At 41.4% G+C, this 23,666-nt stretch overlaps 1 protein-coding gene across 1 annotated transcript in view; it reads right to left on the bottom strand.

The window, feature by feature from the left end:
- LOC126094973 (neuropeptides capa receptor-like) overlaps positions 1–23,666 on the bottom strand; it is a 1,057,957-nt gene that overhangs the window by 158,398 nt on the left and 875,893 nt on the right. Inside the window, exon 3 of the mRNA XM_049909628.1 lies at positions 11,683–11,773. Coding sequence (XP_049765585.1) covers positions 11,683–11,773 — 91 coding nt within the window. The remainder of the gene's footprint in view (positions 1–11,682; positions 11,774–23,666) is intronic.

The raw sequence follows: 23,666 nt of genomic DNA, 5'->3' as shown, positions 1-23,666 counted from the left end.
CCCTCACTCCATTTGCAAGTGGAGCAGGAAAGGAAAAGAATAGCAGTGGTAGAAGGCTCCCTCCGTTATGAATCGTATTGTGGCTTGCGATGTATGTATCTAAATATAGATGGATAGCCAATACCGAAATTTTACGCATTGTGCAAATACACTACAAAAGAAAGGACATGTTACTCAGACTGTAGGTGATTTGTGGTATACAGGATATGAAATCTGGTACACAACGTTTCTCCCTGTAGCAGCAACAACGGATGTAATTCGGCCTGGTATCTATAGGAACTGAGCTTGATGACAGATGCGGGTGCGTTATTTCATGCGGCGTTAATAAGAGTTCATAATTTGTTGTGGCTGGAAATTTGTGGCGAAATAGTCTCTCTGTAACTATTGAACAGCTGCTTGGAATGAGGGATAGATTTGAGGAACGTGATGGCCAGGACAACCCTTCAACACACTCCATATGCGAGGACAAGACGGACAGCAGGCTGTCAGCAGTTACCTTGTGATTCTTGAATTTATCCCAGAGTAGTTGCCGATCATACAGTCCATGGGAGTACTGCCGGTTCATAGTGTTAAACTAGCGACAATATTATGTACATCAGACAAGTCGCCATCGTCGAGTGCGCTGGCGAAGTGAATTCCTCAGATTCTTTGTTCAGTATATTTCATTCCTTCTTCTTATGGAGGAAGGCGGACCTTACTACTGCATACATATTCGCACTTTATCATCAATGTCTTCAGCTAGGTTGTCTTGTTTTGGACCTTCATTCTGATTGCAGTGATACCTGGAAGGAGTATTTGGGCGATGGAATATTTCCTACCATCTCCCAATTGGCAGTGCAGGGGGAGTTGCAAGGGTCAGTTCTGTCATTTGACTTACAGCCACTGGGAAATGTTCGAAAACCCTGGTCAGAATTGTTGGTGTTCTGTCCTTCCGGCAGACTCTTGATGTGCCTCCTGTCACTATTGCATCTTGGACTGATTGGCAGTCTGGTGCTGAATGCTTCTTCTCAGCCACGTGCAGCTGGCTTTCCCCAACATCAGTGTCACTCGTGATGGGACAGCCTCTGGTCTTTTCAGTACAGTTCTGAGGTGTTCCAGATCCTGGGAAAACTCTGCGTTTCAGATGGTGCGCGCCCAATGCACTATTGTACTGTTGTTGTTTTCAGTACACCATTCCACTTCAAAGCGAGGTGGCAGCTGCCTGCATGCAAATACAGGTCAGTGTGCGTCGTCTTCTCTTGGTCTTGACCATGACGTCTAGGAACAGTAATATACCTTCACTTCAGTCTCCATAGTGAATTTATTGCTGGGATGTGCTGCGGCCGCACTCTCCACACATCGTAGCGCCTACTGCATCGGCATCCCACTTTACGTCTAGTCAAAACGGGATGCCTGCATCACAGGGTATAAGCACCGGGAAAACCTACGTCGTGCAGTCAAAACAAAGACTTACCGGCGGCCACAACACAACGCACAATCAGCTCTCCACTAACGGCTGTCAGCGACCACTACCCATTCACAGAGCCTGCAGAACAGCTTCACCAGAGATTGCGACTAGCCTAGGAACTACTTTGATACGCCAGCCATTTGATCGAAAATAATTCCAGCAGCGACTCCGCCAACAGGCTTTATAAGGCGGCGCACTGCTGACAAAAGGTAGTTCGACGCACCGCTTTGGGAGGATACAGAGCTGCTGCCCTGACATTCAAGGCCAGACGCCTCTTCTAGCTGGTCGATCTCTTGGTATAGTCGACGAACCACGTGACGTTGTGGAACTGCTTATGTTCGCTCCCCATGAAGAGACAGGTCTTTTATTATTATTATTATTATTATCATTATTATTATTATTATTATTATTATTATTATTATTTGTTATATTGTATTTGTGTCGATCCGCAGTTGGGATCGAGTCGGTTGTTCTATTCGATAGTCTATCATTGTTTCGTTTTGGTGTGTCCAATAAATTGTTTTCGAACTGCGTTTACCGAATTTCTATTCTGGTAGAGCAGGTACTTCAGGATGTATGGAGTTCCTGGACGTTATCGTCAAGAACTGATGGCAACCTGGGCCTTGGTGTATATACAACGAAAATGCACACTGGCCTGTATTTGTAACCTGATAGCCTCGCGGAGGAAGGGGTTCTAGAAACACTAATACACAGGATGTTCACCACCTCAGAAGCAGAGAGTCTGCCCCAGGAGCTGGAAAAAATGATTGAAATGGCTCTGAGCACTATGGGACTTAACTTCTGAGGTAATCAGTCCTTAGAACTTAGAACTACTTAAACCTACGGACATCACACACATCCATGCCTGCAGCATGATTCGAACCTGCGACCGTAGTGGTTGCGCGGTTCCAGACTGTAGCGCCTAGAAACGCTCGGCCACACCGGCCGGCGATCTGGAATACCTCAGAGCTCTATTCGGGAAAAGCGGTTACCCAGAACGTCAGATTAGAAGGGCTCACCACCCCACCAAAAGAGTACAATCTGTGGAAGATGAAACATGTCCCAGAGGAAGAGTCTGTCACTGCCTTTGTGTCGTGGTGGACTGGTGCACTATCGGGAAAAGTCGGACGGATATTAAAAAAGCACAGAATAGCCACTGTGTTTTGCCCTCCTACAAGAACACGAACACTGCGCTGTTGCTACGGTCGCAGGTTCGAATCCTGCCTCGTCAGAAGAACGAAGTAATTCGTAAAACTGTCCCCCTCTGTACATCAAATGCAAAAGTACAAAGAAGTTAACACCCCCCCCCCCCTGGACCTGGACACTAAGCCGCAGTGCTTTAAATGCTAGGAAGAGAGACACGTGTCAAAACCCTACCGCGACGCCCTCAGGTGCGTCAAGAGCGGACGGTAGCCGCCCTTATGAGAGAAGAAAAGAAGAGGCTTCGACATGAGACTCGTCGGGGCACATCAGGACTACAAACGAGAAGAAGTACGGCCATCGAGGAATAAGAAGGTGCCGAAAGACGTCGCAAACCAAAAGTCTGCACCAAGTGACAAGAAGACGACCTTTACGCGGGCTGACCCGGAATACTGCACCACTGACCACAGAGAAGACAGTGTGGCTAACCGTCGCTCCCGTGGCTGAGGATGCACCGGAAGCAACATCTCCAGTGAAGGGGATACATCCACACTGCGCACCTTCGATGGAGAAGCAGCTGCGTGTGATGGAAACCGCACCAACCAGTCTCTAACTCCTCCACCACCACTGCTGGAATGCCGGAGATGACAGATGAGGTCGACCACATAGAGAGACCCAACGAAGAATGGCCAGAGAACACCTACTCGTCACCAAGATTAGACAGGAACTACGAGAAATCGAAGACAAAATCGGAAAACTTGGTTCATTTGTATAGATAACTAGTGAAACGAAGCAGCCAACATTCTGTGCATGATAGGGAGCTACGTCAAACACATGTAGATGATAGACATCGTAACAGTTCTGAGCAGTAGACCTAGCCCACATGCCAACTCTCCCACGAGTCCGGCCGTTATTCCTGACCTTTCATCATCTAACGATGGATCTCCCCAACTTGCCAGCTCTACCTGGCAAGCTTGGAAAAAATCAGTTTTCGTTCCTCCCATCCGGGGTTCCAATCTTCGTGGCTCTGTGCTCAATTTACCACTTACAACCCAAATCCTGATATCCTTAAATGACACTATGGAAGTTAGGCGGCAATTTACCATTTACATCCCAAATCCTGATATCCTTAAATGATATTGTGGAAGTTAGGCGGCAAATTCTAGGTGTTATATATAAATAACAACAGCACTGGAGCTCTGTTCGTCAGCATACCTGAGGATAGCGACTTGTCTGAGTGTCGAAATATTGTGCCTATTGTACTCTATGAACCTGCAGTAAATCCATGGATTGTTTCACCTTGTTTAAATATAAGACAACAAAATATGACGCCTTGTGTCCCAATTACCGACTACGAGAACGAGAGGTGATCATGTCAATTATCGATTGGCACCACATCTAATGCAGGCCCCATATGGTGATGACATGTGAGATGTAACAATTTTCGTTGTCCTCGGAGACTCCATCCGGAGTTCCAATCTTCGTGGCGCTGTGCTTCTAATTGGAACTAATATGGAAAGTCTACGTGGTGCCATTCGTGTGTCCACTGTACTCGTCGGACGCGTACCTGTCAGGAGGAACCTCCATGCTGCCTCGCCAACCGGAATGGTATCAGCGGTCGCCGCGCTTACAGTCCCAGTGCACCAGACGGCTCAGCATTGTCCGTGTCGATACTCTTCTTCCTGCAAACAAGCCCACTTCCCGACGCAATGTACGTGACCTGACTGGCTCTTCAGGCCTCAATAGCGTCGGAGTGTTGAGATTCTACATACACTATGTGATCAAAAGTATCCGGACACCTGTCTGAAAATGACTTACAATTTCGTGGTGCTCTCCATCGCTAATGATAGAATTCAATATGGTGTTGGCCCACGCTTAGCCTTGATGACAGCTTCCACGCTCGCAGGCATACTTTCAATCCGGTGCTGGAATGTTTCTTGGGGAATGGCAGACGATTCTTTGCGGAGAGCTGCACTGAAGAGAGGTACCGATGTTGGTCGGTGAGGTCTGGCACGAAGTCGGCGTTCCAAACCATCCCAAAGGTGTTCTATTGGATTCAGGACTCTGTCAACTACAGGGATGTTATTGTCGTGTAACCACTCCGCCACAGGCCGTGCACTATGAACAGGTGCTCGATCGTGTTGAAAGATGCAATCACCGTCTCCGAATAGCTCTTCAGCAGTGGGAAGCAAAAAGTGCTTAAAACATCAGTGTAGGCCTGTGCTGTGATAGTGCTATTCAAAACAACAACGTGTGCAACTCCCTTCCACGAAAAATACCACCACACCACAACACCAACGCCTCAGAATTTTAGCGTTACGTTGGCAGGTGACGTTCAGCGGGCATTCGCCATGCCTATACCCTGCCATCGGATCGCCACAATGTGTACCGTGATTCGTCACTCCACACAACGGTTTTCCACTGTCCAATCGTTCAGTGTTTACGCTCCTTACACCAAGCGAAGCGTCGTTTGGCATTTACCGGCGCGATGTGTGGCTTGTGAGCAGCCGCTCTATCATGAAATCCAAGTTTCCTCTCCTCCCGCCTAACTGTCATAGTACTTGGAGTGGATCCTGATATAGTGTGGAATTCTTGTGTGATGGTCTGGATAGATGTATGCCTATTACACATTGCGACCCTCTTCAACTGCTGGCGGTCTCAGTCAGCCAAGAGAGGAGGTCGACCTGTACGTTTTTGTGCTGTCCGTGTCCCTTCACGCTTCCACTTCACTATCACACCGGAAACAGTGGACCTAGGTATGTTTAAGAGGGTGGAAATCTCGCGTATAGACGTATGACACAAGTGACACCCAGTCACCTGACTACGTTCGATGACCGTCAGTTTACTGGAGCGCCCCATTCTGCTCTCTCACGATTTCTGGTGACTACTCAGGTCGCTGATATGGAGTACCTGGCAGTAGGCAGCAGCACAATGCACCTAATCTGGAAAACATATGTTTTTGAGGGTGTCCGGATGCTTTTGTTCAAGTAGTGAAGCTGTAAGGACAGATCTTCTGAATCCATCTAGCTCATTTTAAATCGACAGTTAGAAAAAATAAAAATGCCTCGAATTTTGTGTTCTACCGTTTGATATTTATTTTCGCAATCTGTTTTATGTACTGTCTTCTGGACGCTGTATTGTCATTGTATTCACCGGAGAATTGTACGGTGACGTACGGCCTTTCATGAAGGTGTTCTTTTTCTAAATTAGTAGAGAGGTGAGACAGAATTCTGTAGTTTACGTGAATTTTTTCCTCTTGAGTTTACGCAAAAAGCAGTTAAAGTGTCGGGAGGTGCACGACACACAAAATACTATACTAGCGGCTTTCCTTTGGCAACGTATCTGATTTGAATTTCTTATCTTTTCGTGTTGGCCCAGCACAAAATTTCTAAGCCCTCAGTTAAAGTTTATTTAAGTAAAGTTGACTAGAGCAAACGAATTAGATTCAGGGATATCCTTTGTTGAATGAGGAAGCAACTACCCCTGACAATTAAAGGAAGTTCTGCTACGTCGCATACGTTTTATTTACCTTACTATTATAAAAAAATCAGCTTTCTGATTGTACAACATCTCAAATATTGTCTATTAAAATCCTCACAGTATCTCAACTGCCACAGATGTTTAATCGTTCACTTTAATCGTTCACTTTAAGGTATCTTGCGCTGCTTTAAAAAGAAAACAATATCTTCTAGTTTGTATATATTTCTCTCGTAACACATACCATCAAATTAACGTCAGACAGAATTCAAGGTCATATCAGAGTAAAGAACAGTAATGACAGTAATAGTAGCAGCAATAGTCATAGTAAACGAAACAATGGCTTACATTAGTATATAACAATACGCTGGTTACAGCTACATATTCCTTACACGTGTACGTTCTCTGCAATTTTAACATTCTTTAATATCAGTGTTAATTTTTGTGAATATTAGTAATAATTTACAATACGTAATAACCACAGAATAATTTACAATTTATTATCCACCCAAGGGTAGTGGTTACATCTATGGTTGTAAATTTTACTGGACCGTACAATATCGTTAGCCGTTATCAGCGATGATATTTGGTTTGTTGGGATCTCGACTGCGAGGTTATCAGTTCCCGTACAAGTTCCCAATCTTTTCGCTATTCAGTCTCGCCACTTTCCCGAATGATTATGAATGCTGAGCACAACACAAACACCCAGTCCCCGAGCGGAGAAAATTCCCAACCCGGCTGGCAATCGAAACAGGGACCCAGTGATCCAGAGGCAGAAATGCTAGCCCCTAGAGAACGATGTAGGGACAATGTCTGATGAGAAAATACGTTTAGCATAATCCAGAAACAATGACGTGCATGTAATAGTTTCCATCCTGAAGGACATGCTTGATTTTGGAATGTCTCCTTCCATCTCACCACTTTGGTACTCGATTTTGATGATTTTCCTTGCCTCTCACTACTGTGGTGGTTGATTCCAGTGAGTATCCATTGGAGTTTCGCTAATCACAATCGAATCATGGACATTTTAAGTAGTTGCAATGGTTTTGATCTGTATTCCGGCGGTGCGGTCGTCTTGTAGCGACCAGTGCGAAAGTTACAGCGGTTAAAAATGAACGCCCATCTGAAACTCTCATCCAAACGGTGGGCTTCGACGGCATCCAACGATTTCAAGCACATCGATGGTTGAGGATTCACCACAGTCATCCCCTTAGGGGCAGTAGCTTATTTGCCAGAAATGTCAATGTCTATCCATATTATTTGTACTGTACAGTCGCATTTGCAACACTCAAGTAGCGACTGAACGTCAGTATCAGCGGTTACAACACGAAGGTTTGCTGTTGCATCTTAGAGGAAACAGAGAATCAAGTTCGTCTGTTCTTAATTTTGAAGTAAGCACACTAGATATTGGTCTCTTAAAGAGCCATCTACCACTAATGGGAAACAGCTGGTTGCTAAATCGCACGTATTTTTTGCCTCAGAATCTGAGTCTGCAGTCCACTCTCTTCGCTGTTGGGATAATGCTCTTCCATCTTCGAGACACTGCCTCGACCCTGGAAACCTAACACCGTCACAGAGAGGCGAAAGAAAAAGCTGGCTTAGAGGCCGAGAGGACTGAAAACAAAAGTAGTCTAACACAAGCGGGTGCAATGTCAGATATAGCTAACGGCGGAGGCTACACACTTATAGATAAAACTCGAATCACTGAAAAAAGTCACGGCCACAAGCTTTCGCTTTGAAAAGTAAAATTAAGAAAGCCAGATTTAACCATTTCAAAATGCAACGGGTAGATCATGTGCCTAGAATCACCAAGGACTAGAAGCCCACTAGGCAGGGAATTTTCCGCCGTCCATGGAAAAGTTGGTTTGTGCAACAGACTGTGCCTCCTACAACAGGAAGCGAAGGCAATTTCAGTACAACAGCGAAACACATTTAAGTCTGTTCAGAATATGTTTCGAGTATTCGAAGGTTATGGGGAACAGTAAATCAAACCTACGATCATTTAGTGCATGTACCATCTGATAACTGTAAGAACTTAGGGTATTCTATTTTCTTTGCCGAACACTAGAAGCTTTATTACTGTGAAGAGTTTCGAAAAGAGTTTCACAAAGAGTGTCATGCTGCGTTCTTATTGTTTTGTAATGCATACAGCATTATATGACCAACGTGACGTGGTAGTCCACATGGCAGACTGCACTGTAGCGACAGATTTCCATATTGTGAAGCAGCAAGGAGTCACGTTTCTTCTTTCCTTTTATCGTAAAATTAATATAATGAAGTACCGTCTAGTGAATGCCAGCGCCAGTCTTACTTGAAAAATTTAATTAATCTTCGTATGGTGTATGAAAGTTACTTCATATAAATGGAAATGTCGCGTAGCTAGGGCCTCCCTCCGGGTAGACCGTTGTGAATGTACGAATGGAAACGCAAGTGCAGCCTGTGTATCAATTGGCACAACTATTTGTTTGATTAAAGCTAATTTCTGTTAGGCAGCATTGCTAACATGATTTGCCACAGTACGAACAAAACCAGGGCCAAGACTTTGAATTTCAGAAATTTAAATATTACATTATTTAATTCTAACATTTATAGGCGTTAATTGTTATATTTCATTCATAGTTCGAACCATTGCTTGTTTAAAGTGGGAGAGAGACCTCTAAGTATTATTGTTTTGTGCAAATGGAATAAGAACAGTCTGACGGTATAATATTTGGCGATGTACAGTGGCAACAGTATAAAAAGAAATAAGCAAATACTTAGGAAGTTTTTGGTGCAACACACACACACTAGCACGCACGAAGACACAAACATAGGCTATCTGCACTAAATATGGCGTGAAGTATAATTACTTACCAGTGAATGAAAGATAATAATGTGATTCCTAATAGCGGACAGTTTGAATGGAACAAATTTAAAAACTTTATAAGAGAAGATTCCAACAAAGAAATTTCTTTTATCTCATAATAGCCTGGGAAATAACTAGTAAAATAATCGACTATACCAGTTTCCTTGGCGATTCAGAGTATATAGGCGTTGTCGACATTAACGCCGTATTCTATCTGTTAACATATCTCTGTATTTGAAAAGACATGCCTGTACCAGTTTCTTTGGCGATTCAGTGTGTATACACCGCGGAGTGACGACAATCACGGCAGATGGTGACAGTAAACAGAGAAAGAGAGCCAAAGAACGCAGATTAAGCAGACGAAAGGTATATATGACAGCACAGTAGATGACGCGGATTAAGCACGTTTGATTTGATTGGAACAAATTGGCTTATTGGTAGAGGAAAGATAATTAATACAAGGATATGATAAGAGAGAAATTACATGTGAATATAGTGTTACAAAGAAGTTTGTTTTTGGCTGTGTGAACAAAACCACAATGAAGTAATACAACGAAGTGTCGGGTGGTAGCTGGTGTAATAACTAAGGTCCATATTAGGGATTTTCTTTGTGTACTACTGCGAAAAATATATGCATATTTAGACAGAAGTAAATAATTCCTACTTCATTATGGCGGCCCATTGCAACTGAAGTTTGGTGTTGCGCCGAAGTTAAATGTGCCTTTATTTATATGAGAGCAAGACAGATAATTCCTTACCTCGGCGTCTGGCTTCCCGAGATTAGTTTTCATCCCTACAATTCACGGTTTATGAGGGTCATAAAATTCAATTTAGATTTCATGAACGGGTTAGAGACATAAATATGACAGAAAAGTCTCTGCAAAAAGCAGGCTACGACTTATTGACTGTGTAGAAAAACTTTTGTCTTTACGTAGTTAGCTACAGTCCTTGTAGAAATTAAATCCATTCGTCATTTTAAAGAGGCAAATTATACATTATAAGAAGACCTGTTGTTACGTCACTTGTATTGAGAATTTGACCTTCGGTTTTTTATTGACGTAAACTTGTCAGTGTCCCATCTCTCTTAGTGTAAAACATCAGTAAGGTGGAAAAACTATCTTGACAGACAGAGTTGCGTAAGAATGTTTTGACTCTTTCCAATGTTAGAAGATACCTTTCTACTTCGACTGACGTCATGAGAATTTTGAGAATGAGCCTCAACAGCTAAGAGTATTTTCTGCATTATTGGTTATTAGACAAACAGACGAGACAATGCTTTAAATTTTGGTGGTAGGCAGATAGAACGAAGTAGTTGCAGCTTATCCAGAAACGTATACACTGGGCACACTTCCTTTAAAATTTCCTCAGAAAACTTAGATTAGTACAAGGGAGACTTTCCTGAAAGAAAAACGTGGTGAAGTGATAAGATAACCTGAGAAAATAAAACTATATTTAATCTCAGAAATTATAGCATCGCAAATTCCTTTGCTTCTCTTTTTGCCTCAGTCTTGCTCCAGTTAGGCAACTGAGAAATCTATAGTTTCCTTACTACTAATGATGTCAGTTACTTTTCAACTGTTGATAGTTTTTATTTCAAATGCTATGAGGGATTTGATGACGATTGCGTTTCATGATGATCCATTAAGGTCAGTTCAGAGGAACCACACAAACGGATACAGTTCATGTTTATTATCAGTAAATTCTTCTCTATACTCACTTTTTTTCCTTTTACAGACATTATCCAGTAGTTCAGCTACGTTCGCAGTTCCAAATCAACCAGTCTTAAAATTTTTCGTATGTGAACAGATGAATATTGCTGCTTCTTCATTTTGGTACTGGTATTTATATGATTTACGTCCCTGTCTCCCACTTTCGTCCACGACGGTTCCACATCAAACAGCTGGCATGGCGAACAGCAACAGGCATGACTGTTTTTAAAAATATGTATTATAAATGCTCTCCTAACGTTTTATTTCCTGTATTAATATTTTGCACAATATTTAAAACTGGTAAAGTCATCCTACTCCCTTTACAGCAAGATTCTCCACATCAGAAAAGTGGGAAATTGTAAATTATTGGCGGCCGCTGTGGACGAGCTGTTCTAGACGCTTTTCTTTGGCATCCTAAACGAAAGAAAAAGACAAAAGGATAGACAAAGTGTAAAACTGTTGGAAGTTGCGCAACACTGCAACAGTACCACGAACCATCATTTCTATTTCACGAACTTGGTTCTAGAACTAACGGTATTCATTTATTTCCATATTCCCTGTCTGCTGCAACCTTATTACGAAAACTTAAACAGTAGCCATGGCTTACGGATCATCTTACAGAATCGAAAAGAAACTTGTACATCTGTGAGCAATTTGTTAAATTGAAAAGAGATTTAGTTATACTGAAGTTTGGATCAGAATTTTGCATTCTGTTCCACAGAATCCATTCAACGAAATGTTCCCATAACGATTATTATTCCATCTGTGTCTAGTAGTGACAACTAATCGCTATTACTCCTTCCTCTAAACGAAGCAAAAACGGGAAACAGCTTTCTTCAGTGAAGGTATTTGTCGCACCAGGATTCGAATCAGAAAACCTGTCTTCCGCGGACGCTGTTTTTAGTGGCTGATTATCCCAGCCCCACTCACGACTGTCCATCATAGCTCCAGTTCGGACAGTACCGTTCTCCTGAATTTATGTGTAACAACATGCTGAATATCCACTCGGCAATATGCTTCTGCGCATTACCTGCTATCAAGACAGCAACCTCATAGATACTCACATCTCTGAGACGAGCGCTCGCAGCTTGCAGACGCCTGTCCCCAGGACCCACGGATACTGCTGCCAGTACACGCTCACCTCGTTGGGCAGACCTGAAACCATGGTAAATTTCTTTTACTATCGTTGCCGGCGGTTGAAGGTCGGGCGAAAATACACAGGTGTGCAAAACAAAGGAAATAAGTAATATCGCATATATCACTGTTAAGGAACAGTACTATATAAAACTTAGACTACACCTAGAAATAATTGTAATGTTGTAGTAGAGAAGTTAACTGAAAGAAAAGCGCAATGACACGAAAAAAGATGATACTTTTATTCAAAGACAATAATGACAATGAAGTCACGGCGAGAATTCTGGACGTACCCCTCATGTGACAGATCTGAAGATGTAATGCACCGAGGAACAGTGTCAGTACTGACAGTTTTGGTGGCCCAGGTATTATGGTCTGGGGAAGGATAATGTCGTGATGGCGAACTGACCTCCACATCTTTGAACAGGGTACACTAACCAGACAATCTTATTATGACACCAGACTGCTTCCCCATGTACGCCATTTCAATGCTGCATTCGACCATTACCTAATTTTTATGGATGACAATACGCGGCCGCATAGAACACAGCGGTTAGCGAAGCTCTTACAACGAGAGGACATTCGGCAAATGGAAAGGGCGTGCCCTTTTCCCCGACTAACTGCGAAGTAACATAGCTCAATGAAACTTGGACGATACCCAAAAAGAACTGCTATAGTAAAGTGGACAACGTAACTGATCGAACGACGCAATGGCCGGCCGATGTGGCCGAGCGGTTCTAGGCGCTTCAGTCTGGAACCACGCTACCGCTACGGTTTGCAGGTTCGAATCCTGCCTCGGGCATGGATGTGTGTGATGTCCGTGGGTTAGTTAGGTTTAAATAGTTCCAAGTTCTAGGGGACTGATGACCTCAGATGTTAGGTCCTGTACTGCTCTGAGCCATTTGAACCATCTGAACTACACAATGAGAGCGACAGAAATGACACTTTTACTTAAACACAATAATTACAATGGAATCACCGCTGTTCATTTCGTGCCATGGGCGCTACAAAAGCCGGAACTGACACTTAATAGGGTGTATGAACAAAACAGACTGCAGTGCATATCCTGCAACGTGTTCCCTCGCTGACCACAAGCTTGGTAAATAGTTCCTGTGGTAGGGCACTCATTCCACAGTCCCAGCAGAGTGCTAGACAACTGATAGATGGTCATTGATGCGTGTGGATGTGTTACGCTACATCTCCCCAACAAACACCACATTTGCTCGGTGGTACGAGGACTACTCGGAAAGTAAGGCCTGATCAGTCGCGAAATGGAAATTACAGTGAAAATCGAAAAACGTTGTATTTTCAACAGTTTACTATACTTTCCAGCTACTTCTCTATACAGTCCCTGCCGAGACTTAGACATTTGTCGTAGCTTTGTACCAATTTTCCAATACACTCGTCATTGAGGGCAGCCGGATGTGCTTTGCGCCAATTCTCTACATTGGTATACAGCTCACTGTCTGGGCCAAAATTTTGTCTTCATAGCCAGCACTTCATGGGAGCACAGATGTACATCTACATGATTACTCTGCTGTTCACAATAAATTGCCTGGCAGAGAGTTCCATGAGCCACCTTCAAGCTGTATCTCTACCGTTCCACTCTCCAACAGCCCGCGGAATACGAGCACTTAAATTTTTCTGTGCGAGCCCTGATTTCTCTTATTTTATCGTGATGATCATTTCCTCCTATGTAGGTGGGTGCCAACAGAATGTTTTCGCTATCGGAGAAGAGAACTGGTGATTGAAATTTCATGAGAAGATCCCGTATCAACGATAAACGCCTTTGTTTTAATGATCGCCACTCCAATTCACGTGTCATGTCTGTGCACAATCTCCCCTATTTCGCGATAGTACAAAACGAGCTGCCCTTCCTTGAACTTTTCTGATGTCATCCGTCAGTCCCACCTGATGCGGATCCCTCAAAGCACAGCAGTACTCCAGGACAGGGCAGACAAGAATGGTGCAAGCAGTCTCTTTACTAGAACTGCTGCACCTTCTAAGTGTTCTGCCAATGAATTGCAGTCTTTCGTTTGCTCTACCCACAACATTACCTATGTAATCGTTACAGTTTATGTTATTTTTAACGCTAATCCCTAAGTATTTAGGTGAATTTACAGCCTTTAGGTTTGTGTGACTTATCGCGTAATCGAGATTTAGCGAATTTCTTTTAGTATTCACGCGAAAAACTTCACATTTTTCTTTATTCAGGGTCAATTTCAACTTTTAGCACGATACAGATGTCGTATCTAAATAATTGTTTGATTAGTTTCGGTCATCTGATGGCTTTACAACACGGTAAATGACTATCATCCGTAAATAGTGGAAGAGGCCTATTCAGATTGTCTCCTGTGTCGTTAATATAGATTAGGAACAACAGTGGGCCTATAATACTTCCTTGGAGAACACCAGATATAACTTCTGCTTTACTCGATGACTTTCCGTCTATTACTTCGAACTGTGACATTTCTGACAGGGAATCACAAATCCGTTCGCACAACTGACGCGATATTCCATAGGTACCCACTTTGGTATCTTAGCGAGGAACGGTGTCGAAAGATGAACGTCAGACGTAGCCAAGGCGTTTCCGGTGGGTGGTCAAATACTTCCCACAGAAAACGCTGCAGGAGGTTTCTCATTGCCCCTGCTGTGTGCAACCGAGAACTGCCATGAAGAAGAAATGCATTACAGATAAGTTATGTGGGGTTGCATGAAATCAGGCGAAACCTCACAGTGGCTACTAAAACCGAAAATAGCGACATGACGCATTCATCATGTATACTAGAGCCACTGCTCAATACATCTGTGCATAGATTCAGCGTATTTTCACAGTCATTTCCATTCTGCTACCTGTCGCGCCTTACTTTCCGAAAAGCCCATGTACCACCGATCAGTGTGGCATGCGTTGGGGAGATGCATTGTAGCACATCCACATGCATCAACAAGCATTATCATGCTGTTGGTAGCATGGGAGCAGGTTGCGGAGCATGCACTGCCGTCCATTTTGACGGTATCTTCTATAAAGGATCACGTCTTGCCATTTGTAATGTCCGTGGTATCTTAGCGAATAGCGTTGATTCTTACTATAGGCTTTTAGTAAAAGCGTCATTTCTGCCGGTCTCATTGCGTATGTCGATAAGCTACATTTTCAACTTTACTACAGTAATTCATTCTTAGTATGGCCCGCATTTCGTTGAGGTACGTTACGTCGCAATTCCCCGTCATGTTACAGTTATTTTCGTTCTTTCCCTTTGCACGCCAGTAAACTTCTCCCTGAAAGGCCCCAAACCCAAAACAAGTGAATCAATGTGCGCTCATATTATAAAATACGCTTTATTAAGAGATCAGGAGTCCGCCATGACATTTGTTGTTGTTGTTGTGGTCTTTTTCGTTTTTTCCGTGCGTCACTTTCGTTGTGGCTTGCTTCGGAAAGACTCGCAACCTCTTCATAGTCGGACTTCTTGGTCCGTGAATGTCATAGTCCCGTACCTGTCTATAAATCGTCTGAACATTTCTCTGCCGATTAATGAAGATCGTTCGCTGTTGTTGGAGCTCACTGATTTCAGTATAAAGTTGAATTTGATAAGTAACTACCGTAGACAATCAATTTCGTCTGTTAACTCCTGCCGTTCTTCATTGTTAGGTGGAGCCCACAAAAGACCTCCTTGGACATCTGCACATTTCAAAACCAACCTTTCAACTGACGAGAAACGTTTATTTGGCAGTTATAACCGTCACCACTCACATACGCAGACAGTAGAGTCCCTTTATTCGTGGAACGGCAGGTACAAATAGGGGAACGCCAACGGTCAGAGACCATAAACAGGATTAGGCGCGACGACGCGTCAACGATCTGGCAGGTATAAAATTTTCTAGGATCCTGTCCCAACATTTGTATGACGGGTTTATGACTATTTTCGAAGAAATATTTTCAGATAAATAGGCAAATTTTATGTATGCCAACTTTTTAATTACGGTTAATTTCATGTTAAAATAAAAAAAGCAAAAGATAGAAACCAAATGTGACACTCGTTCAGGTCCTTTGTTGATCCGTTCACTCAGCTTTTTATTACAGAAGGTAGCTAACCCTCTTACCAAGCACGCTGAGCTACCGTGTCCGCACCACTCGGCTACTCGCTTGCTTAACACGGTAGTGAAACTTTTCTGTATATAAACAGCTGCCCAAACTTTAACAGGCAATATTTCAAAAACGAGGCCGCATTGGCAGCTACCATTTTAGGGTGTGATAGGTGCCTATAAGCAGGCGAAGAGTGAGCTCGTAACTCGGTTCACCTCCTAGAAAGTCCCCACGTTAGACAATGCGAGGAAAACTTGAATATGAATGGAAAGGCAGAGACCTGAGCCAACTTCTTAATGAATGCGAATCCGGTACATTGCTTTAAAACGCACGTACTTTAAAATGAAATTAAAATATCTTTATAATTACTGCAACAGAAAGAAACACTATGTATGTTATTCGTGCATGATAATACCAGGTCATCTGAATAATGGCTAACCACATTGAAATTCACACGCTTTATAGAGCCTGATCGATCTGCTTATTCATGATACGCAAGTGTACACGTTACAAATTTGCATGACAGCTTATGTTATTTCTGAGAGATGACATGTATCTGAAAAGTTCCATGATTTAATCCGACTGTCGAGTTAACTGATATTGAAATGCTATATTACTGTTATGTTCCATCAGCGTTACTCGCGATAGGGAATATTTCCCACAATTCTCTCTTGTAAAACACGGAGGTACATAGTAAAAAGATAAAACGTGGAGTTTGCTAGATATCCAGCTAGTAGCGAAAATGACCAGGAAGTCCTCAGGGAGGTATCCAGCGAAAAAATTAGCTCCACAAAGATGACTAGTAATTATTTAATAATTTCGGAACATCAACGACAAAAATTAAAAGGTTACCAGAAATGCGATGTTGTAAATTGGAAATCATTGAACTCGATGATGAAAACATCAGCTGAAAATGAAATTTTATCTAACGAGAAGGAAGGGTTTGAAAGGCTTCAGTATTGCCGCTGAAATTTGAGAATATTCGCAGAAAATGCAGTATTATCCGTATTAGCAGACTTATTTGATGCTCTCTATTTTTTGTCTTTCACGTGGAAAACGGGTAACACATTTCACTGTATCTCAATCGAGAGTTGAAATTTATGGTGGAACCGACACACAAAAACTTGTTTGGAACAGCAGAGAAACCAGACGCCAAATAGAATTCTCAGATAAAGTACCATTAATTTCAATCACCCACGTGCATAAGAGCAAGTATAGTTCGATAAAAAAGAGGATTCCAGAGCAGGTCGTAAATATATTTATCTGCCGTCACTGCATCTACATGGAGCTCAATATATCGAACGTCCAAACAGAGTACTGCATTAAATACACACACAATGTTAAAAAAATCTTTTCGACTGTAAAAACTTAAAATCGCTGCCTAAAATTAAAGTATGGTGTGCTAAAGCTTATCAAAAATTACTCTCAGTATGTTGCGTCTAACTGATTCGTCAAAAATAATTCTTCATTCGATAAATATACACACACCAAAAAAAGTTTTGAATCACCTCGGTTCCGAGAGTTCCGAAACCTGTAAAGAAAATTGGGATAGAGATGTACATAAACATAATTTCCACCATTTTTACTGCTCATGAAAACCTCACATTGCATGTTGTACCACCACACAGCAAGACCTTCAGAGGTGATGGTCCAGATTGATGTACACCTTGGAACCTCTAACACCCAATACTATCCACAAGTTCATCAAGACACTTTTGGTCCAGATTGTCCCACTCCTCAACGGCGATTCGGTGTGGACCCCTCAGAGTAGTATGTCAGTCACGTCATCCATATACAACCCTTTTCAATCTATCTCAGGCATGTGCGATAGGGTTCAGGTCTGGAGAACGTGCTGGCCACTCTAGTCGAGCGATGCCGTTAGCCTGAAGGATGTCATTCACAATATTTGCACGCTGGGGGCGCGAATTGTCGTCCATGAAGATGAATGTCTGACCCGTATGCTGCTGATATGGTTGCACTATTGGTCGGAGGACGGCATTCACGTATCGCACATCCGTTACGGCGCCTTCCGTCACCACCAGCGGCGTACGTCGGCCCCACAGAATGCCACCCCAAAACAGCAGGGCACCTCCACCTCGCTTGACAGTGTGTCTAAGCCTGACCGTGTTGCCTCCAAATACGACTCCAACGATTGTCTGGTTTAAGGCGTATGCGACACTCATCGGTGATGCCAATCCTGATCTGTCCATTCGGCATGTTGTTTGGCCCATCTGTACCACGCGGCATGGTGTCGTTATTGCAAAGATGGACCTCGGCATAGCTGTCGGGAGTGAAGTTCCGCATCATGCAGCCTATTGCGCACAGTATGAGTTGTAACACGACGTCCTGTGGCTGCACAAAAAGCATTATCCAACATGGTGGCGTTCCTCCGAACGGTATTCCGTAGGTGGTTGTCATCCACTGCAGTAGTAGCCCTCGGTCAGCCTGAGGGAGGCACGTCATCGATATTTCCTGTCTCTCTGTATCTCCTCAATGTCCGAACAACCTCGCTTTGGTTCACTCCGAGACACTTCCCTTATTGAGAGCCTTTTCTGGCACAAAGTAATAATGCGAACGCACGTCTACGTCAGAAAAATTCTGTTATATAACTCTGTTATAGATCCGACGAGCAATTTCGGTGTAAAATTACACTTAATATTGTAAATTTGTGTTGTATGCCTTCGTTAAGATACTCTACAAAGAAATCAGCACCCTACATTGAGATCCAAAACGCCCTTGGACGTATGACTTTAAAAATATTAAAAACTTAAAACATGCTGAGATATCGTTAAGCCACCATTAACTAATTTTGAACCCCTATGATGTCCAAAAAACACAGCTAACCGTAAGGTCTCGTTAGCAATAGAAATATTAAAATTTATGGGGAATAATTTATACGAAAATTAATTTTTTTTTTCCTTTTGACATTTATAAAGTACTCCGTGGCCCTTGCAACAAGGAAGATACTGTGTATCAAGTAACACCTAATGTGTATATTTTCCGTTGTTGAAACTCGAGGTTGAAATCAGATCTCCGCAGCAGTGTGTAACACCATAGCCCTAATGCTCTACTGATTTATTCTGCTTTTGTATCATTTAATATTACATCGTAATGCGTTTGATTGAATAGATAACACAAAATTGTATACACCTTTCTTTGCACCAACTTTGATGTCGTGGTTTGATTCTATGCAATGTAGTATATCTATCATTTAAATTCTTTGTCCCATTTGCAGGGAACAAAACTTACTGTATATAATTGTAATTTTCTGTGATTAATTTTTGATAGAAATGTCAATATGTGCAAATGTTCTGTTTTAATTATTGTATTTATTTGCTGTTATGTAAATTGCTAACCTTCACTTAGGATTCTTAGTTATTCTGTTCCCCTCGGGAACGGAACTGTGTAGCGCGCGCAAATTGTTGTTGGCCTAGGTAGAAAAGGTGGAAACAAGAGTCAGTCGGTGACGAGCTACCAAACTGTGCACTGCCACGTAAAAGTTGTACATTGTGCTGGTTCCGAGAGAGGCTGTTTCTGCCACTTTCCAATGCCTCGAATGGATAGATAAATGGCTGGAACGATTCTGGAATTGGCATCCATCATTGCCACCAATAAATGACAGAGTCCAGCAATTCTACCTGCAATTCCACCTACCAACATGCAATCGCCACCACATTGCGCAATCACTATAATGGAGCACTATAGCAATGTACAGTGAGGGATCAGCTCATTGGATGTTTTAGTGTGCAGAAATATAAGGTAACTTATAACTGAATTTATGTACCTACCTTGATTTTTTCCTTATCATAACACCTCTCAGGTTCCTCTGCGTTTGAAGTAAAGTGATTACCGAGTGTCCCTACTGAAAGAACATTAAAGACCAGTGTTTTTGCTAATTAATGCCTCCTGAACATAGTAAAAAGGAAGTTAAAGTTTATGTGGCAAGAGAGTGAGTTAAAGTAAATGATGCTTACTGAAAATAATTTTCCTATAAAAACTGCTTATTAAACTGTTGTTGCCAACTTCAAAATTAAAGGATCTTAAGGCTGAGGCTTATAAAGTTTTGCTTAGTAAATGATCACATTGCTGTCTGTAGTAAATTCTAAAAGATGAGTCAGTTTCTTGCAATTTTGTCAACATTGTGTTTCACTGTAGTAAAAGTGGAAAACTGCAATAGTAGAAAATTATATGTTCATGATTGCTAAGTGTTTGTCTCTCTTGTGTATTGGAAGTGCATATTAATAGTAGGATCCACAGTTTGTCTATCATGCTAATGCTAGGTAACAAGTAATGGGAAAACCACTATTTACGAAAACAATAATTTCTTTATTCAAAAGACAGTGAGAAGTAACTTGTTAGTGAATTCCAATGAACTTTCATTTTCAATAGTAAAGTATTTAACTGAGAGAGGCTTAACCTGTGACCAGCTCATAATTTTGCAGTGAACAACATTCATAATTCTATGTCAAATAATAAAGTGTTTGAAAATTAGTACTTAACCTGTGTCCAATTAATGATTCTGCAGTGAATTTTAATAGTAATGCTATAAAGACCATTCAGTTTGAATAAGCCTTGAAAGTAATAGTGTGTTTTGGTATCTGTTATATTTTTGCAAATAGTTTGTGCTGCTCTAGTTGTTAGTTCCAACCTTAACGTTAACATAGGCAGATGTCAGAGTTAATTGCACTCCCGTGTGGTAAATTATAAGTTGTGTTATCCGTTAAAGTTACTCATACCTAGTTTCTTAGACAAGAATGTTAATCATTCTCTTGCCTAATTAGGCTGGCGACCATTGTTTTTTTTTTTTTTTTACTTTCTAAACAGTATAGCTAAGTAAAATATTATTTGTTACTGTTAAAATGTTTACGTAATTCTGACTTTCATTACCGATAAGCCACTTCCATTAGGTTCAATACGGTCAACATAATAAAATTCCTCTCAGAGGGTAACACTGCTCTACTGCTTTATACCATAATTACTCTAACAAAATAATTCTGTTTTGCAAACTGCCTCCAGCTTCGAGGTTATGGTATAGCAGTAGCAGACAGGAGTGTTATACGTGGCGCCGCGTGACAGGACGTTGTTCAGTTTTCACCTACAGACGGAAAAAATTATAAGTAGTTAGCATTTTACAAATATAGAGTGAACATAAAACGTCCACCGGCACGAACCTGTACATTATTTGACAGAACGAATAGTAAAAGTTCAGATTAAATTGAAAATTAAAGGCGTCAATAGTTAATAGCAACTAAAATGGACAGGAAAGTAGAAATTAATCTAGATAAGCGAGAGCAGAATGCAATCGAGAGTAGTTCAGGCAGTAGACCAACAGATAGCACTATGCGCGAGTTAAATTACGTACGATACCACGCCGATGTCAATAAACAGATAGAAGCTATGCATGTCGCGCGTACTAAGCAAGACAATATGAGCGATGTTGTGGAAGACAGTGGCTATGTTAATGAATAGCGGGATATGTTTGAATCACCAAAAACTGAAAGGGAAGTAGGACTCGAACACGAAAATGCCATGACTCCTCTTCAGTGTTCGTCTATGGCAGAACATACTCCAGTTCACTTTAACGATTAAAAAAGTAGATTTCTCAGCTTCTACGGTGAGTTCTATTTTAAACAGTCTTCAATGTCTCGGCAGTGAGTAATTTACTTCTGTCCCTAAAGTGCGAACGTGAAAAGGCAGTACAACAAGAAAGACTGTTATAGTATGCGAAGTGGTATCTTGTCTGTGATATTGGCCACAGTAAGCAATTTTCCTGAGGACATACATGAAGGAGGTTCTCTGGAGTCCAAAGTTTTTAGAGTTGTCTAGTGGTCAGCTTGCGAAAGAGAGAGAGAAAGAAAGAGAGAGAGACTTTGGTTTCGAGAGTGATTGAAAGAAGACGAGGGTAGTGAAGCAGAGACCTAATTTCTGAATTCTATAGCTGTAATTTGGAAGATGTTAAAAAGGTAATTTGGCAGTGTTCAGGAAACACTTTAATTTAGGTTGTTAATTTTCATATCTAGCACTTTTTGCCTATTACGTTACTGTAGTTTCACTATCTTGTAAACGCATCAGCGCCGGAATAGAATACATCTCTTTTTTCCCCTTTTTATCTTCAAATACTGAACGTAAATTTTGTTCAAAGAGTAAGTTCTATAAACGTCTAAAGATCTTCGGAAAAAATTAATTAGTAGTGTCTTATGTTTGGCGTTCACTTTTTAATAACAATGATCAGTAATCCAGCCTTTTTCACACCTTTATAATTCCTGTGATTAAAAAACAAAATTAAAACAAATTTAGTTTTCAGATTATTCGACACTGAACCTCCACATCCCACTTGTTAATCAAAAGTTTTAAAAGGAGAGTAGTTCGGTTTCGCATTGCAGTTCGCGAGATGCGACTGCTAACATTAGCGGGCGCAAGATCTTACATAGCACATGGCAAGATTAATTAATAGGAAGCAGCGGTATTTATTAAAGATAGGCAGCAGTAAGACCAAGAAATCAGTACTTTGCGCTAAGGTCAGTCAAAGTTTATTAGCGTCGTAAGCGAGCAAGGTTTTGTGTACTTAGGAAACAGTTACTGTCCATTAAATTTACATTCTCATTTTGATGCTGTGTAAATGTTTTTCATCAGATTGAGATTAGTCAAATGTGAATGATCTGACGTGTTGTGGCCATGAGAACTGCATATACATAATAATGCATGTAGGCACTTTAAACACAGAAGTTTCATATTCAGCATAATAATGGTTACATACAGCCATTAGTGACCAGAAAGTTATATTACCCACACAGATCTAATTCTGAAGATTTAAGTGAGATCCAAAAGATGAAACTCTTTCCAAAAGGAAGTTAGAAAGCATAAAACTAATATTGAATATTAGTCTCTATAAAAACCTTATACTTATATAACTGAAAAGTTTTCCTGAATAATGGCATAAAACTTTCAAACAGTGTCACAGAGTACAATCGAAGCTTCTTCTAGACTTATGAAAATAAGGAAAAGTCAGTGGATATGAACTTGAATAAAAAAATACAGGGTGCTATTTTAAAAAGTCATACCGATGTTCATGTCGTTGTAAAAAACAAAGCTACAACGAAGGGAAAAATGCTGATTGATGTACCCCTGACAGATATAGAACATATACTTGAAACATTTTGTAATTTCCATCTGGAGAAACACCTATTTAGGGTGGTGAAGATAAGTGGGACACACTAGTATAAATTCTTTAGCCTGTTTCGGTAGGAACGTTTTCTAGAATATAGTGTGCAATTTGAAGTAAATCGTCAAGTACTTGTCGAGATATCTGGAAACAACGCTTTGTCTGAGTATAGTAGTACAGATTTCGCATAACGTCTTTACTCGTTATAAAGACCCCTTCTGCTATGTGCATCCGAGTTATACATTACTGTCAGTATTTTCATTAGACTCTATTTATACTATGAAACTCGAAAAACTTTGTGGATATTTCTTGTTATTGAAACGTTGAGCGTAATTTTCCATTTAATACTGGATCACTAGTAACGCAATGCACACAGTACCTTTTTCCTCACTTATTTGCTTTGTATCCTTCGCAAAGCACACTACAGGAGAGTGATTTAGTTTTTAATCGTTTCCCAGGACATGTCATAAGTACGAAGAACGTATGTGAGTAATACATGTCAGAAAATCTACACGAAACCTCTGGAACTTATGCAATCAATTTTATGTACACTCCCCCGAAACAAACTGTTTAAACAAACTTAAATCTCAAGACTCATATATTTCTGTTCAGTATTTCAGTCGACGGAGTTACAGTGTTTGCACCCAATGTTACTTTAATAGCATGTGATT

Source organism: Schistocerca cancellata, chromosome 8 (assembly GCF_023864275.1).
Source record: "Schistocerca cancellata isolate TAMUIC-IGC-003103 chromosome 8, iqSchCanc2.1, whole genome shotgun sequence".
Taxonomy (NCBI): Eukaryota; Metazoa; Arthropoda; class Insecta; order Orthoptera; family Acrididae; genus Schistocerca; species Schistocerca cancellata.
The sequence above is the reverse complement of the archived record's forward strand: the minus strand, read 5'-3'. Positions and strand labels throughout refer to the sequence as shown.